At 36.6% G+C, this 19,690-nt stretch overlaps 1 protein-coding gene across 1 annotated transcript in view; it reads left to right on the top strand.

The window, feature by feature from the left end:
* Nucleotides 1-19,690, top strand: part of PCSK5 (proprotein convertase subtilisin/kexin type 5) — a 175,844-nt gene that overhangs the window by 106,544 nt on the left and 49,610 nt on the right. The window contains exon 8 of the mRNA XM_079331357.1: nt 10,512-10,724. Within this exon, the coding sequence (XP_079187483.1) occupies nt 10,512-10,724 (213 nt within the window). The remainder of the gene's footprint in view (nt 1-10,511; nt 10,725-19,690) is intronic.

The raw sequence follows: 19,690 nt of genomic DNA on the forward strand, positions 1-19,690 counted from the left end.
AGCAAGCTGGACTCAAGGCAAAATATTTGATGGACATTAATGATCAGATTCTGTGTGGCTGAACCTCTTGTGCAAACTCAGCTTCATACCTTCCCTCCCATCACTGCTGCCCCTTCTCATCTCTCTCACCTCAGCAGCTTTGGCTGCAGAGTGTGTTCAGAGTGCTTGCCAGGAGCAGAAGGGCTCTTTTGCTATCACTACAAGCATCCTACCCACATGCAAGAGTGAGGGAGAAAAGTGAAGAAAAGGAGAAATCAAGAAGAAGGATTTCACATTTATTATTACCATCATCACCATTACTATATGTTTCTACTCTAGAAACAGATGAAATTGCTCGTTATTTCGAAGTGTCTAGGCAAAGGTTTGCTCCCAGTGTTCTACCACAGATGTTTCTCTTAAATTTATTTGTCCTGCCATTTTGCCTGTGCATCATTCTGAGTAGGATGTGTTGCCAGCACCAAGAGGAAAGATTCTCTTTTACTTTGCCAGAGAATTGCATTTCAGAAATCAAAGGCAGAAGTTACAGCAGGAAGATTTCTAGTCAAACATGTCAAAATGGCTGGTTTTTAAATACATTTCAAGTGATACACAGCAGGTTATTAAAATGATTTTTTGAACTGTGTATTGTGGTTTTTCACCTTATACATATGTTGTTTGAGTCTAAATAACACATACCATTGTTATTAACATGCATATTTAATACTAACATATTAAATAACACTTACATGTCTGTAATCATATATGGATATGTTTTGCATGCATGAGACTTCTGCACATTTCCAATCAGTTGGCAAAAAATATTTGTTCAAAATCAGTGAGAGGAATTAGTGCTGTGCTTGGGGGTGGTCTCAGAAGACATGACTTGCAGTATGCTGATGTGATCTAATGTTGGGTCCTGGCACTTACCTGTTATAAAATTTGCATGTATACTATCCTGAGTGCATCTGTCAAGTCTCAACATGTGATGATATAGATATAAATATAGATATATACATATGCTTCAACATACTGAGTTAAACTTTATTGACTCTGTACTAGAAGTGGATGCTGATTACATAATAGAACTTTAAAAATCCTTCAGTGTTTTATCATTCTATTTCTTCCTGCTGATGTCACAAGACATAGCACTATTGGCTTGATATTCATAGTTCTAACATCTATCATCTGCACCTGTCTTTTGTCATAAGCCAAATCTCTTGCATAAGCTGAACTGGAACATAGAACATAAGGCAGGAAATGACAGCAGAGGTCATCCAGTACAGCTTTCTACCACCACAGGCATTGTGCCTTTTATATACATTGAGCATTTCAACAAATCAGTACCTTTTCCCCTCTGATTCTATTGGGAAAACATTTAATGGCCAACATTAATCTATTGGTTAGATATTTTCTTTTAAGCTACAACAGGATTTCCTCATGTGCAGTTTTATGCCCATTTGTTCCTGGGTAAAAATTCTGCCTCATCCTAAATATCTACCCTCCCTCCATTTTTGTTTCTGATTTATTCTTAGAACAGCCTCCTTTCAAACTTCATTTAGATGTGATAGACATGCCACACTCACTGATCACCTAAAAACTAGACTGTCCATCTCCTTGCTCATTAGAGTAATGCTTCTCCACATCTTCCAGCCTAAATTCTTTTCTTGAATGCAGATGATGGTGATTACTAGACTCACTAAAATGCTCTTTCTCTTTTAGGTCAAAATTCCTAATAACTTTGTTTCCCGAGCTCATCCTTGAAATACTCTACTCATAAACTCCTTGACCTCTATGTTTGTCCAGCAGAACCTATATTATTTCCTGTACAATCATTTCCATTCCCACCTTGATGTTACAGTGATGTTCATTTTCTTTTGTTTCATTACTGATTTCTTGCAGTGCTCATCACATCTTTGCAGAAGCCAAAGATAGTATGGCTCTAATACATTTTGCTGCATAAAATAAGTTACCAGACAAAAACTTCACAGGTTTATCTGAAATTATAAATGTATGTTGCATTTTAAGCTTTTGTCCAGTAATGCAGGTGCTACTTACTGTCCTTTAAAATCTGTTCTGCATCTTAAGAGTAATGTAGTGTATATTGAGTTTTTCTCTGTTAGTCAGAATTTCCAAATCAAACTTCATTCTTCTGGTTCTTCCTGAAACTCTTTCTCTTTTGTGGCATTATAATTTCCAGTGTGGATACCAGAATGGGGCATGCAAATTTTAGCATTCTCTATGTGTGCATAGTACTGCTTCCCTATTCCCTGGACAGATTCATATAAACCTGACTTACCCATTTAATAAGCAGATTGTTTTAGGGCAGCCCATTCCAAATTGATTTTCTTCCATAGCCCCAAACTTCCTAAGTCACCACTTTGCAAAGTTTGTCCACCTTCCTTTATTTCTTTCCAGTAAGCCTAATTTCTAGATTTCTCTACCTTGCATTTGGCTCATGTATCTCAGATGCCTTAGAGACTTTACTGATGTGGTTTAAACTTGATATGATGTGGTTTTCTGCAGATGGGGGTTGTCCTGCCAACATGAGGTTAGGTGATCACCTTAACATCCTTCAGCTAATTATAGTAATCCTTTGCTTCACTCTTTGCACACAGTTAGCAACTTCTTGCATTCAAACAAAGTACAATTTGGAATATTACCTTCCAGTAAATTAAATAGCATTTACGCTCAGTGGTACCTGGATGAACTTTGATATGGTACACTGTCTTTTGTTTGGGAAATACGTGAACAAAGTGTGTTAATCACATAAAAATAAATAAATATATGCAGCTAACTCCAAAACAACTGCAACCCACTTCTGCAGTGCAAAGAATAGATTTATTCCATCACCTCACTGGCTGGAAGATCACAAAGAAAGAAGGGGATATATATGCATTGCTAAGCTCATTTTAGCAGGGCCTGAGCCCTGCATTACATATCAAAGAGCCTGGAGCATGCATGAGTCTTCACCAGGCTGCATTTTACAATCTTCTTATCTCTCTTCCCCCCTTGCAAAGAGGCCTCCAGCCTACGGGAAGAATGCTTTCATTTTAGGTCTTTAACAACATCCTGTTATCTACTCTCAGAAAATTTCATTTCTTCTTCAGCAGACAGAAAACCCAAAGCAAACACAAATACGTGAATTCTCTCACACTGAGTATTTTCTAACATCTCCCAGGTGGAAGGTTGGTCTCTGAACAAAACAATTCTAATGACAACTTACTTTCCTCCTCATCAATCTCCTTTCAAGCCCTTCTCCCCCCTACACAAAGCTAACCTTAAAATTGCTCTCCTTTGCTTTCTAAAAAACGAGCTTTTTCACAGATAGTCAGCATGTAGTACAAAACAAATGCAGAAGAATTAATATATCAGAAATGTTCTTCCATTCTTTAAAATATAAAAAATCCTGAAAGATGGGAAAATTTGTAAAGAGAGTTACAGGAAAATGTACCCAAAATGTGCATTTTCCTTGCAATGTCACAAAGTGTACTGGAAACCAAAACTGTCTGGTTACCTCATCCCATCTCACACATGCATAGAAATTGTTGAAACAAGCCAGAATAGCTTTGCTGTTTCTGTACTCACCAAAATACCTCTGGTTTTGGATGCCCACCCTGAAACAAGTGATATATTGAACCTTAAAAGAAAAAACAAACCACACTGTTCTTTTTGTGGAGTAAATCTTAATTTGGAAAAAAAAACTGTATTGAAAAGCAGCCTTGGCAAATGAATCTTCCCATGCACTGAAGTATATAGATTTCAGAGCATGCAGTGTTTTGAAACATGAATCTCTTTCTTCGTGTGAGCAAATCACACATACACTCCACTCATATATTTGAACAACAGTAGTATCTACTTTTTTCTATGTGTCACATAGGAGAAAATAGATTTCTGGAATGGAAATCACTGGAATCTTGGTGTCAAAAGTTTTCTGTGTATAGAATTTAACAGTTTATGGCACAAAACTGAGGGCAATCAGTGACTTTCCTCACAGCCTGTATGTTGTCCCTAAATGAGGCAAACCACACTAAGTAAATCCTCAAACTGCAAAAGTAGAACTGAAGCACCATATTTTCCTGCTTATCTACTGAAAAGAGCTTAATTTGCAGAAAAGAGGAGGTTCTTTTTGTTAAACTCCAGAGTTCAACAGACATCTCTAAACCTGAAGTTTACCACAAGGAAGAGTAGTGAATAAGTAGTGGAACAACAGCTGTGTGTATGTAGTGGCCCTGGGCTCCTCTCTGGAGTGATTAATGAGATAGCAGAGAAAGGCAGTGAAACTGCCTGAACCCATCCCATGCCATGGGTGTTTGTGAGTAACCAGCTCTCACTGATGGCTTTCCTCTGCACTGCTTGTTTATTTTGGCTTTGCACGCAGGGACAATTTCACCTCTGATTAATTGGAGACTCTTTGTACAACAGAAATTTTGGCAAAGCAAACTCTTGTGTTACCACATTGTGTTTGTAATATACAAATCCTGGTAAACAGTAATGATACTTTAGAGAGAGAGACTCAACCAGAACTGTGATTCATGCAGTCCTTGAGCCAGCTCTGTTTTGTTTAGGTAAATGAGAAATTCATTCAAATACTTCACATGTTCATATTTCAGGTTTCAGCCAATGCTTCTTTTTATTGTACTTCAGGCACTAATTACAGCTTTGTGGGGAATATCTTGGAATTATTTCAATTGCTTTTCTTATGAAGAGTAAAGTAAAAAATGCACTACATGAAGCCTACATACTGTACTGTTCCTCTAATATATTCTGATAATTAGTGTGTAAATACAGAGTTGCTTGTGGTTATTTAATATGGGGTTTTGTTTTATGCACATTAAAATGTTTTATAGCTTCAATGTTTCCAAGGTGTCATATCCTGAGAGATAACAAAATATGGTTTTTTCCTTTTTTTTTTCCTTTTAACATGGTTAATTATTTTTTTCTTTCGTTTTCTTAGTTAAGGAGCTAATTCAGAAGTAGCTAGTAACCTTTCTTAGCAAGCACTTCCCTTTCCAATAATATAAAGTAATCACTGGTTTTTGTAGGGAGTGATATATTTTTGCATTGCATATACATTATGTGTGTATATGTATTGCTGTGTTCCAGCAGCAGGGACTTACTTCCTAGTTTACCTAGGAGTAAAAACATAACTTCTAATACAAAAACACAGGTGTCTTTTTTTGTCCATTCACCTGAACATGCATCTTTATTTATGCACTGTTTGGCTCGTTACTCATTTCCTCATAGATACTATAGGTGTGCATTTTTAATGAATTTATGCACAAACATGGTTTTCTCTTGAAGTGTGGATACCTCAACAGAATTAATGGCCTGAGAGATGTTTCCTTTTGTTCGTGAATTTTTGCTTTTATATCTAAGAAGACTGTTTAAAAAAAAAAATCTGTTTGGCTGTCTTCTGGTAGCACTTCAGAATTGCTGACTTGGACTCTCAGCTTACCATTATCCATTTTTGGAGAGATGCCTACTTTCAAGTTCAGTACTGTGCAGTCTACAAAACAGTCTTTTAAGGATGTTGTGCCAGACTATTTTTCATTCCCAGATAAGAGGTTAAATGGACTGGTAGAAACTCAGCAGGAGCTGGGAGCTGCTGCTGGTCAGGAGGAAAATGCTGACAGTGAACAACTTGGCAATGCTGTGTCTCTGCACAGGGCAGCAGAGTTCAGATCCTAAAGAGTGCAGGAATCACCAGAAACTGGAAGAAAGGGGATGAATCTCACAGGTGCATTTCTCAGGATGCTGTGACCCTTGTTGCCTGGCATTGCCCTGATTGTACTATGCTGCACCTAAAAACCATGCCTGCAGAACAGGTTTTTTAGGTTTCCAGAATACTGGCCTCTGTTCTGCACATTCAGTTATGAACATTTCCTCTTTAGGAATTAGTTTTTAAGGAAGAGGTCATACCATGGGCTATTTTTTCCAGCTTCCACTTCAGGATCAATTTCACTTTCTGGCAGTAGTTTTTATTCTTGGAAACATTAAGTAATTTTAGAATGGTACTGGGAAGAATAGAGGAAATTAAATGTTTAGGCTCTAGGTGTGGATAGAGTGTCTCTCCTTCACTATCCATTTGATATTTTCATGGTTTGTTTTCTGCTCATCAGTGTACAATTTCCAGCATATCAGTGCCAAATTACTTCTCCTGGCTGCCACCCCTGTAACTCCTAATTACTCCAGGTCAGCTGCTCTGTCTTCTGCCTTTCCTGCTTCTTCACATATTTCTTCCTTGGTCCTTTGTAAATATGATCACATCTAACAAGACAGTAACTCACTCCATAGGCAGAGAGGGTTATTGGGGCACTTCCCAATTATTTGTGTTGGAAATAATCAGGATTCACAGGCTGGATTAAAGCAACTTGACTTGTAAAGCAGTGAATGAATGTAAAGTCTAAACTTTATAAAATAGTGTGATTAAAATTTACTCCACTGGCTCATACTACATCTTGTAGGTAGAAGGTGTTTTTAGAGTATTTTTAAAAAGCAACTTGACTTGTAAAGCAGTGAATGAATGTAAAGTCTAAACTATATAAAATAGTGTGATCAAAATTTACTCCACTGGCTCATACTACATCTTGTAGGTGGAAGGTGTTTTTAGAGTATTTTTAAAGAGCTCTTTAAGCAACTTAAAAGTGTGTGGGCCTGCTGGCTGTCTTTAGATGAGTGTGTGAAGACATCTACCTTATAAAGATCCTTGCCAGTACTGCTAATTCATGCATAGAGATGTGGTGCATACACAAGCACACACACTTGGAGCAGGGGATGTTTCTGTAAATAGTATAAGGAAATTCTGCAGATGTCATTATGAGCATGTTCGTACTGGCTCTGATTCTTGACAGGCTTAACCTGTCAGCAACCATGCTGGTGAACTGGAAAAATCAAAAGTTAGGTTTTTCATATCACCTACCTGCTTGGACCTTGGTGACCAAAGAAGAGGAGGCATTAGCAGGGGGAAAAAAAATGTCCCAAATGCCCCCAGGATTCCTCTTCATGCTTTTACAAGTGCAATTTCCACTAGGGGCCTCTTTGTAAAAGACCTGAGTCCATTTCATTTAAGCTGTCTGTTGAGCACTCTGGCTTTGTCCAGAAAATGTACTAGAAAATTGGATTATGACTGGGTCAATAGCAAGTCACAGTCATCAGTGAAATAGGTTTTTTTTGTATAATGGGACAGTTGATTTTTTGTTAAAATGATATGACATTTTATGCAATTTAAGAAAGTAGACTAGAAAAAAGGAGAATATTTCATTTCTGATTCAGTGCACTAACAAGTGCAGAATTATGAACACCGGGCAGAGTTGAGAGGAGGCAGTCCCTAGCTGTCATTCCAAATGGAAGACCAGAAATAATTCTATGCCTAGACAGGAGGGAATGAAATTTTAAAATCATGAGACAAGCATTGAGCATACTTTGCTGGACATCCATTCAACATTGTTCTATGCCTCTTTATAAGAGTTACTAATTCCTATTTGCTTGAGTTCTGTCTGTATGATTTGTAAATGCACCTTTGCTTTTGATTAATAAATGACATGTGACTTCTTGGCATCTCAAGGCTTGACTTTTTGTCTGGATACCTACCCTTGGTCACCTGGCAGATGACAAATGATAGATTTAGACAAACAGTAAAAGCTACTAGTAGTAGTTCCTTGCATGTGTATTTATCTTAACTTTGTAACACAGTCCAGCTATTATTTAACTGTATTTAAATGGTACCAACTGGGAATAACATTCACATAGAGTAGAAGAGCTGACACTCTTGCTCTACTTACTTGTTGGACAGAGTTACTAACAAGTTTGTACTTTCCTAAGCATGATTGGGACTGCTGAGTTAAAGCAGAGTGTTTGGAAACCAAATGATAAACCAGATTTTATTTACTTAAAAAATTACTTTAGCCAAGTAACCATAAGGTTATGGAATCATCAAGGCTGGAAGAGGCTTTCAAGATCAGCCAGTCCAACTTTCCACCCACCACTAGCACTGTAGTACCTAAACCATCTTTATCACACAGCACCAGGTCCAGACTTCTCCTGAGCACAAGTGTTGAAGTCACTTTGGAGGGTTATTTTTTTATTGTTTTTAAGACACGTGGCTTTTGCTTTGCCAGATAACACCTAGGAGCAAGATGTCTAGCATGTTTTCTGATCTGATGGTATGCTGTGTTTTCTGTGAACTGTTGGGCTCTTATGTGTGCACCATTGCAATGCATTAGGGGGATGGCAGTTCTTTATTTGTATATAGAAAATCTTTTTTCTATTGGTCAATGTATCTGGTACTTACTTTTTATAGCAATAACAGAGACATTGATCCTTTATGTATTTGGAGGAGAAATTAGTTTTAAAGAAATATTTGCCATAATTTGTTTACCAAAATAACCCTATCATGAAAACATAAGTGCAGATGCAAAAGGCTATTAGTTTTAAAGCCCTGCCCTTACTATTAAAAATCAAAATTTATGTTCATAATTTTTAAATTATAAATGCAGAATTTCTAACATCCATTGGCATGTTTTCACCATTCTATGGCCAAAAATTATTCAAACACCTGTTTGTGCAGTTTGTTGTTCATTACTAGCACAGCACCATAAGTATACATCTAATGAAACAGAGAGAATTTATTTGCAAACAAACTAATAAAACAGTCATAACCTGCAGCGAAAAGGCTTTTATTGCAGATGGCAAATTATGTTAAACTGGTGTTTGCACACAGAACATCTGATGGTAACAGCAGAAAAATGACAGACTGTTATTAGTAGGGCATTTTTCTGTATGCATCTTCTTGAAAAGTTCTTGTACAAAACTTTTATTAAAGTGAAAGCTATGGCTTGATTACCCTGAATTCTCATTTCTTCTATCTTGGTTGTATTGGTGGTTATTCTGAATTTCCTCAGGTATTGGTTTAGCCATATGTAATCACATAACTCTGCTTTCAAGACCTGTGTGTGAAGAAGAAAGGTGGAGGGGAGACCTGTCACACTTAATAAAGGTTGTCTTAAAAACAAACAAACAGACAAAAAATTTTAAAACCCAAACAAACCCAAAAAGAGCAAACAAACAAAAAACCCCCTCTACACTGGAAATGTTGCTATTTTGCATCTTTCTGTTGGTGCATTAGCTAAGATAAGAAAAGGAAGTGAAAAAACTGATCCCATTTGGAGAATGTGGATTTCATAGTGCACTGAACTTACACATTGGGACTTTTCTCTCTACTTGAAATGTTTCTGAATGAAAATTTGCATTTTAGAGACATAACTTTATATAGACACTAGTCAGGAGAATTTGCTAGTTAACTTACTTTGCTGAAAAGTCTACCAGGTAGTATACCTTTATTAAACTCACAAATTATCTCCATGATAATTGAGAAGTCATAGTAGACTGGTCAAGGCCCAGATGACTGGAAAAAGAAAAATGTACCTATCCTTAAAAAGAGGGGAAAGTAGGACCCTGTGACCCAGCAGCTGGTCAGCATCACCTCTCTGCCTGGAAAGATCACAGGACAGATCCTCCTAGAAGCTCTGCTAAGGCACATGGAGGACAGGGACATGATTTGGGAGAGCCAGCACAGCCTCACCAAGAGCAAGTCCTGCCTAACCAACCCAGTGGGCTTCTGTGTGGAGCAACAGGGAAGGGCTATAGATGTCATTTATCTGGAGTTCAGTGAAGCCCTTGACAATCCCCACAACATCCTTCTCTCTAAATTGCAGATATGGGTTTGGTAAATGGGCTGTTGGATAAGAAAGTGGTTGTGCCTCACATCCAGAGGACAAAGGCTCAGAGTCCAATGGGCATCAGTCACAAGTGTCCCTCAGCAGCCACACTGGTGTTGTTATCCAGGGCTATTTACTGCCTTCATTAATGGCATAGGTTGTTGTTATCTAGTGTTATTTACTGTCTTCATTAATGACATAGAGGAAGGGATCAAGTGCACCCCCAGCAAATTTGGAGATGACACCAAGCTGAGGGGTGCAGTTGCTACTCTTGAAAGATGGAATGCCATCCAGAGGTACCTGGAAAAGCTCAAGAAATGGGCCAATGGGCACCTTGGGACGTTTAACAAACCAGATACAAGGTGGTGCACCTACATCAGGGCAATCCCCAATATCAATACAAGCTGTGGGATGGACATAAAAAGCAGTTTTGCTGAGAAGGACTCGAGAAGGACTTGGAGATGCTGGAGGCTGGCATAAGCCAGCAATGCACACTTGCAACCCAGAAAGCCAATCCAGTATGATATTTTACTTCATCTGAGTTTTCAGCATGACTTTCTTGGTACTTCTATATAACATAGATGCAGACCAACAAAATCTGTCTAAAAGTTGTTTCTAAAGCTGTGTTAATACCACCCATCTTCTCAATTTTTCTAATGTTTGAATATGAAATCTGCTAAATTCTTCTCAGGGTAGTTGTTATTTTATTTTCTTCTCCTCATAAGATGTCTTTTTTGGGGAAAAGACCTGGTTATTAAGCAGTTGAGAGAGAAAAGAAGAATTATTAATTAAATCTTTTGTACTGTTTCCAAACAGGGGCGAAGAGGCTTAGGTTCAGTCTTTGTTTGGGCATCTGGAAATGGTGGAAGAAGTCGAGACCACTGCTCCTGTGATGGCTACACCAACAGCATCTACACCATCTCCATAAGCAGCACAGCTGAAAGTGGGAAAAAGCCATGGTATCTGGAAGAATGTGCGTCCACACTAGCTACAACATACAGCAGTGGAGAGTCCTATGACAGGAAAATAGTATGGGCTTTAATTGTTTTTTCATGTATATGTGTTTGTATTTTGCACAGTGACTTTGGGGGATGGAGAGAAAGAGAAATCATTTATACTAATATCTTCTGTTTGTTTTAAATCCAGTGATCAATAGTTTACACATTTTATACTCATAATTGCAGTTTGCCTAAATACCTCTCTATTTTCTCAGATTTGTTTTGACCCAGCATCATTTCTCTTTTACATTCATTGCCAGTCAGTTATTACTCATATTGATGCCTATTCTGGAAATATATTGCAAGGAAAATTAGATTCAGTGCTCATCTTTTCTTTATTGTTCCTCTTCTCATTCCTAAGCAGGCAGTATTTATTTTCCCTAATCTTTGCTAGAAAATGACAAATAGTTTTAATTCTCTTTGATAGGTTGTTGGTATCATTAGTATTTGTACATTGTATGTGCCTTTGCAATATGAAAACATTCAGGACACTTTCCAGTATTCAACATTTTAATCCTTTTAACCTTTTAAACCTTTGTACTCAGGTTGATGAGGTTTGCTGATATTGTCCTCTTCCCTGCTTATTTATTCTAGTGTTTAACTTAGAGAAAGTTATTACTTCTGGATCAGAAAATTGAAGGATTTGGAGGGGTTTTTTTCTTCCATATATTTTCTTGAGGACTCATCTAACATTTCTTTCTTTCTGGTCCTTAGCAGATTCTTCTCTTGGTGTCAAGAAAGAGTTAAAATATTTCCCTCCTATGTTTTTTTTAAAATACTGTCTGCCTTGTCTTTCAGGATTCTGGGATGCTGGCCATCCCTTCTCGGATTCCTCGTTATTTTCAGATGGTCTAATTTTTGTTTTAAACTTGTTCTGAGATCCTTTTTCGTTCCAGTGTTTTTTCTATTTTTTACTTGCTTCTCTCCACAGAAGCCTCCTCTCTTTCTTCCTGAGATGTTTCTTGTTATACCTGATAAATAATAATGATAATAATAATAATAATAATAGTAGTAGTAGTAGTAGTAAATTAATTACTGTATCTACTAGGAATCCTCAGTTTTGTGGTTAAATTCCCTTCACTGCCCTTTAAAAGATGTTCACTAACCTCTTCATGTTTAAGTGAGACTAAGAAGCTGAGCAGATGTGATTGTGGTCCTCCAGCCTGGTATTTTACTTAGCCAAGTCTGCAGGAATTCTCTGAGTCTTTTGACAGCAGCTGCTGTCAAGTCAACAACAATTTTTATTAATACAATCGATATTGCTTTCAAAGTTTCCAGTGACAAAACATCCACTTAAATTTAGTGTAAATGCTCTTAATTATTTACTGTTATTGAAAGATTTATCTGGTTTGCTCTCTGAGCCTCTTTAGCTTCTATTTCTAAGCATTTGGTGTCAGAGATTTTATTGTTTTAGGAAGATCTTTTTAAAGATCTTTATGAAAATCTGTATCTTTTATGAAGACCACTCCAGTTGCCTGTCTTCTCTCTGCCCTTGTAGCCCAACAGTTAATCCCTTTTGATAACAGGAGGTAAGCTTCTTGATCATTCTGTTGAAGTCATATTTTCTTATAAGCCCTTTTTCATGTTACATGCTTCTGGAATCCAAACTAGACATCCCAGTCAGGTAGCAGCAGTATTCAGTGACAAAAGTATGGGAAAATGGGTATCTGTGTGTGCCAGGTCAGTTTTCCTCTCTGTCTATTAATCCTGACTGAGACTTGTTAGCTTCACTGTCATGCAATGTATCCATCACTGTGTGATACCCATCTCACTTTCAGAGCTGCTGCTTCTCTTTTTCAAGGTTGGTGGTTCAGGGCAATATGTAAGGTGAAGGTTTCCTTATTCCACCATTAACAACTGGCTGGTTTAGTACTCACTTCAGACCAGCCCTCATCACTTTGTCATCTTCCAAGTTGCTCCAGCATTCATGAAAAGGTGCTGGTGTTTTTCTTCATGTCTTTGATAAAAGCTTTTGGTCACGCTTTGCCCAAGAACCAAATTGTAGAAGACCTGATTGGAAGCAGGATTAATTTCTTCTGTATGCTATAAGGGTATGTATAAGTTCTTTGCTTCAAATTTTTTATACATGCTTACATTCTTAAATTCATTCATCCTTATAATTATCCAAATTTAAATCAATGTATTATGCATCATGTACTTTTTAATCTCTTCAATTTAAAAACTTTCTTTTTCAATGTGCAGTATTACATGACGTGTCTTGAAAAATCCTGAGTATATTACTCTCAGCCAAAGTTGAGGGCCAGAAAAAAATACTACAGTACTTTGGCAAGCTTTCTTATCCAACATCTTATGTTACCCACCACTGAGTATAGTAGTAGCTAGTTACTCTATTAGTAATTAGTTTAAATCCTGTATCATCTGTGTTACACTAGAAAAAAGATGGCAAATATACGGCATTAATACAACAATATTGCTTTCCTTTTTAAAATAATGACACTATGCAGATTTTCTGTCAGTCTTCTGGAACTTGTTCAGTGTTCAAACATTTGCTAAACACAACACAGCAGTTCACTTTCCAGCTCTTGTAAAAGTCTTTGGCACTTCCAATCTTTCAGATTTATACTTGTTATTTAAAAGAGAGGTAAATAGGGAGATGATTTATCATGTCTGTAGGCTCTGAAAATTTAATGTAGACCTTTTTTTCCAAAAAGTTATTACATATTACATATTATTACATATTACATATTACTATATTATAACTTATTACTATAAACTGTTATCTCTGGACAATTAAAACAGTATTGGTTTGGGGATTTTTTTGTTTCTCATGTATTTGAAAATAAAATATTCTTATCCGTTATTTTTTAGGCTTCACCATTTAATCTTGTCTTTCCTTATTGCCTCTCTGCATCTTTTATCTTCAAATGTAATTGAAGAATTGCTTTTCCTTTATATTCTTGCTCATGCTTTTAATATTGAGTAAAATATCTTTGTACTTCTCAGTCCTTATTTGTACTTTCCTACATTGCTAATTTAAGCTTTGTGCATTCCTCTGATTTCTTAATAGCTGTAATTTTCTTGATGATTGTCATCCATTCTTTTCAATTAATACAAACTTCCTGCTTTTACAGAATTACTATTTCAGTAAGAGAACATTTCTAATTTCTGTCATTTCACTCTGTTATATCTTGCACTAGGATCAAAAACATCTGAAGGTGATCTCACTTGTATTGTTAAAGACTTCTCATGGAACACAAGCATATAGTTTGCCAAAATATAGTACCCATCATTCCTGGAACTTTGCACTATGCTAACATAGGCAGGTTAGTCTCTTATTGTAAGATTTTTGAAAAGTGTACCTTACAAATGAAATAATAGTTATTATATATAGAACACAAATTATGCACACAAATTATCCCATAATTGGGAAAGTAAGGAAAATATTTTATATAAACATTATTGAAAAGAATTTAAAATATGCATCTAAAAATGTTCTTAATTAGACTCTCCCTTGGAGTTCCCACACTGAATATCAGATATAAGTAATAATAATTATTAATTTAATTCCATTGATTCTATAAGCAGTGATTGTTTTTACTAGTCAGATCCTCCATTCTTTTCAAAGCAATTCAGTTCCATATGCCAGTTCTAGTTTAGTCCTACAGTGTGTGTCATTTTGCACAGTGAATGGCAAAAGCAAAAGCCTGAGGAGCCATAAGAGTCAACCCAGGTCTGTTGACCATTTGTTTGTCAGAATGTAATTTATCCTTGACTACTCTTGTGCAAAGCAAAGTTGCACTTGCATGTGCCATAAGAGTCACTGATCCTACATGCTTGAAAACTGGACTACAAACATTCCTGCCAAGATTATTTTTCCTGTACTGGAACATACAACTATTCCATGTTTTACTAATGGTACTTGGTATTTAAAGCCATACAAGGCTGTTCCCCCTCCAGATATTTTCAATGACAAAGCAAAACAGCTTAGTGGAGATAAATGGCTTCTGTTTGTGTTGTGTGTAAACCAGTTGTCCAGATAAGGGAAAGCTATGTGCTTCTGTTATGCTACAATCCAGCAAGAAATTCCATGAAATGTGAAGCCAGCTTTTCAAACTGTTGAGGAGCTGTTGAGAAGTCCTTTCACCATACACACCCTCACGTGGAGACAGGAATATTGCTGTTACCTGTGAAGACTGTCTTGCTTTTAATCTGTTTTAAGAGCGTTAATGATTGTATTGCTCCTCTCTTCTCCAGCTTGTCTTACCAAAGTTCAGTCCTCATAAATTCCTATAAAATATAATGTACCTTGGAAAGAGGTCTTATTTGAAACAAAAAGTGAACTCAAGACAGAAAATTTCAAATACTAAGTTAAACTGTAAAGTTCTAGAGAAGTCTAGAAACTGTATGTGTTTGTTTTCATTGTTGTGCCATGTATCCTTTTCACTGCATCACACCTCACACTTTCATTTAAACTGATGCTCCTTTTGAGTCAGAGGTTGTCTTCATATCTTTCCACAACAGCAGAGAGCTTGCAGGAAATTTAAAGGGAAAAATTAAAATACAGGGTGAATAGAAAGATTATTATTAAATTGTCCAAATTCTATTATGCATTTAATTTATATGCAGATGACAAATAATGTCAGCTCAACTCTATGCCAGAATTTGAAGACCAGCAATTCTTAATCAGATGATAAGATGATTTTTTTTAGTTGGAGTGAGACTCCTACATTCAAAATAGGAAACAAAAATACCACAGGAATAAACCAGACTGAAGTGACCTGGCATAAGATTTGCAACCAACATCAAATTAACCTTTTTATTTTTTTTTTTATTTTCATGTAATGCAGCACAGCTTTCAGTATCATGTCAGATTCTGCTGTGTTGTAGTACAGAAATACCTACCCAAGACTTAGGAACAGTGAATGTGTTACAGTTGTATCATGTCATGTTCCACAGTTCCTCCTATTTTTTCATGCAATTCTTTAGCTGAATATCTTTCTTTTTTCTTTTCTTCTCTGTTTTTCTGTCCAGTAAGTGCAGACTGTATTATAAAGTAAATGAACAAACAGTAACCAAGTATTAGAAACTCACTTTGTAGTCAAAAAATGTTATAAAAATGATTTGATTTCAATGTGGAGTAATAGAATCACAAACACTTTTATAACTACACAAACCACTTTTTTTTTCTCTTTTCATTACCACCCATTTTTTTATAATTGCTTGTTAAAAATATAGGATGTAGCATAATTTTAGAAGTTTTTCTAGTCTTGGAAGGGTTTTCTTGACTTATGCAATGACAGCTTAAAATATTTTAAGCTAACAATTACAGGTAGACACATCTTCTTGGAAGAATTGCTTGCTGTTCAGGAAAGGAACAGCAAATGCACTTGACTTTATACTCTACTGAGTTTTATTGCAGTGATAATTTGCCCCTTATGAACCAAGTTCCCATTCTTCAGATACATTAAAAATGCTCAAAGCATACAGATATTCCAAAGATGCTGATGGATGTATGCCTTTACATAGAGTCTTATGGAAAAGAAGTAGCATTACTTTTAGGTGTTTTCCAGTGCAGCTGCAATGTGCTAAAATAGAAACAGGCATAGAAACTCTCACTGTGGGACTGAGACAAATCAACAGTAGGTAAAGACTATAAAATTACACTTCTTTATAGATGTTACCTCTCATAATTCAATGAGTAAGGAAGTATTGGCTAATAGTATGCAGTTGTCAAGGTATTTTTTCCCATTATTCTCTCTCTTCTTTGCTGCTTTGAGTACCATAGGGCAATGCTTAAAAATAGGCTCCCCCCTCCCAACCATGTGGCTAGGATAGGTTCAGTACCATGTAATATCTGTATGGTTCTTTCAATTATCAAACATACTGCACCAATGCATTTCCTTTGAAATAATTTTTTGAATGATTTTGTAAGACACTAAGCTTTTGACATCAGAAAGTTCCTCATAGGTACAATTTATAAGCCTATTAAATGACTTATCTCCTACAAATAACCTATCTACCCCCTGTTCTACTTGTTTTGTTGTTTTCTTATAAATTGCAATTAGTCTGATGATTTTCTTTCTCTTCCTGTTGATAAACTGCTACTCTAAGCACAACTTAAAACTGAAACAGCAAGAAAAAAAAAAGCCCATCGTATCTTCTGCCAGTTCTTAGAACAGAGAACCTTGGTCTCCTTCAGAAACTCGCTCAGGTTATCAAAATAGGCACAAGATGATCACAGGACACCATGTGGCATCTTCTGTTCTGGGTCCATACAGATGCATAGGTTGTGTAGAATGTAGAATAGATTTTTGTTAAAATCTTTTCACTTCTAGAGACACAGATCTTGAAGAACTGTAGCAGAAGGTAAAAAATTATTCAATCAGTTCAGAAAACTCATCAAATATGAATTTAAAAGAAATGCAGAGTGTTGGGAGAGGGTATGTGAGTTTGCTGTCTTCCAAGAAAGATCCCATTTTTTACTTTATGCCTGAATTTCCCAGTTGGTAAAACTATGGAAAGATTGATGCTTCAGCCTTAATAATGACTGTGTAACAATGGCATCTCCTTCAGAGAGCAAGTTGCTTCTGTAAAACTGTCACAGTGTGTCTAGATCTTTTCCTTTAATAAATGCCTAGTTTTTCTGAAAACTTTGCACCAATGCTTATGGGAAGTATTACAGTGCACGGCAGTAATTTTTATAATTTCTGTCTGCCTTTCATCAGGGTGTCTGTGACTAATTTCACATTGATTAAACCAGGCAAGTACCAGAAACATTGTCATTGTCTTCAATCAAACCCAGTTGATTCAATGTATTTAGATATTGTTACAACTCCTGGCCCTAGAAATGCTGCACTGACTTTTCTCAGGCAGTTGGATCATTTTCACAGACCAGCAGTTGTGTTATAATCAATGAAAGATTTTTAAATTTCTCCTTCTCCCTGCCCTAACACTCAGAATGATTGCTAATATACACTAATGGCACCTTCATGGTGCTATCAAACACCTCATGCTTTTATTGTGATTGGTGGATTTTACTGTGATTAATGTTTTTATATTGCTCAGGAATTTGGGCACCCTTTTCTTCTTGAAATTTGCTCACCTCTTGGTGATCACTCTTTTTTCTTGGGGTAAATGCAACAGTTCTCTGACAATGAATCCATAGTGATGAAAAACATGCCTCAGATCTTGGAGATAATCTATACCTAAAGCTCCTGTCAGTAACTTTATTTTGAATTAGCCTAAATGAGATTTATACATACAAAGCCTTCTCAACACATTCTCAACAGCAAGATAAGGGTCTGTAGTTCAAATTGCTGCCACAGCATCCACTTAGAGCAAGAGGGACAATATTGCTAATTAAAGAAACATCATGCCTTGCTGTGCTTGATGTCTGTAGCGACAGGACAGTACTATCAGTCTGGAAGGATGCTCTTCCAGAGGATGAGAAACAAGGATAGCACACTTCTAGTGGATGTTTTACTGTGTTGACAAGAGGCTGTCCCCTAGGGAAAAGTTGCTGTGACAGCACTTTTTTCTGCCTGAACTCCTGGATGCTCTGCTACCTTTGGTCCTCCAAGGAAAGCACCATTTTTATGCAGGGCATAAAGTACCAGGATATGAAATACATGTTTTATCCCTCTGTTTTTCCTGGCCTTCCTTCTGATCCTTGCCACAGCACAGACCAGTATTTTCCAAATGGGATATCTGTATCTTATATGTCTGTGGGTGCAAGTCATCATCTAGTACTTGGACATCATAATTCCATCTGGAAAATAACTACTTGAATTTGCACATAGAGGCAATGCACTTTCTGCTGCAGTTTCATCTTTTAATATTTCACAGCACTTACGCAATTTCCATGCCCAAAGTTTTTCCTCACACTGGTAATTTTCATCATCTAAATGAGAAGACAGTCAGTAGGCAAGAGGGCAGAAGAGAAGGAAATTACATGTACATTTTATTTATGGGGTTTCAACTTCTAGCCAATGGCAGATAGAAGAAATTATTTTAAAAGGTGTGCATCAATGAATAATAATAAATAATAGGGGGCAAAAAATTTCTTTCTACACTTCATTCATCAAGAAGCCAAGCCTCTGGTAAGTTGATTGATTTAAGGATCTGAAAATATAAGTGCTTTCAAATGTCTTTTTCAGAAGCTTCCATATTGTTTCACTTGCTCCCTTCTTGTCTTCAATATTTTCTTAGTGTCTTTAGCTCCTTTTCTGTTAGAAATCTTCTGTGTTAGCTTGCATATGCTTACATGTGAGAGTTTCCATTAGCCTTGTACAAATAATGTAATATACTGAATATGGCTAACATCAAGAGTGGAACCTATACCTCCTGCTTACATTTGCTTATATTCTGCCCAGATGGGATGCAGCTGGTTTTCAGATCACATTTCTTGTGTCTTGAGGTTTCAAAGCTAGTCAGGCATTTTTTACATGCCCTGCACTTTCTTGTGATTTTTTTGATCCTCTGATCCTCTCCTTCTCCCATCTTTATGCAGGTCTGTGTTGGAAATAAAGTATAATACCAATGAATTAAAACACAGTAATTCCATGTGCTTAGACAAAGTGTTGCGTGAACAACTTCTCCTCTGCCCCTCAGGCAGATATTTTATATCTTGCAATGACTGAAATTCTCAATAAGTTTTGACATGGCATGTCATTCATCTTCATCAAATCTTCCTTGTTGTAGACTGCTGTCTTCAAACAACTGTTCTCCAGTCCAAATCATTGGTTTTCCTTGAGTTTCTGCTAGGCAGTAGTGACATCCTACCTCTGCTGCCTTGTTCCTGAAAAGAACCACTTCTTCAGGAAGACAAGCACAAAGTAGAATCACTTTAGATCACCTAAAAGAAACAAGTTTTAGAATAAACACGTTTTTGTGATTTACATTCTTACTGAAAGCATCTGTCTAAAATTTATTATTGGATAGAAACATCCTAACACTATGTAGAAGGCTGTGTGTCTAGTTGGTATTGCACATTACAGTTTATACATTCACTTAGATTATGTACAAAAATATGGAGGC

This window comes from Erithacus rubecula (assembly GCF_903797595.1).
Source record: "Erithacus rubecula genome assembly, contig: SUPER_Z_unloc_3, whole genome shotgun sequence".
Taxonomy (NCBI): domain Eukaryota; kingdom Metazoa; phylum Chordata; class Aves; order Passeriformes; family Muscicapidae; genus Erithacus; species Erithacus rubecula.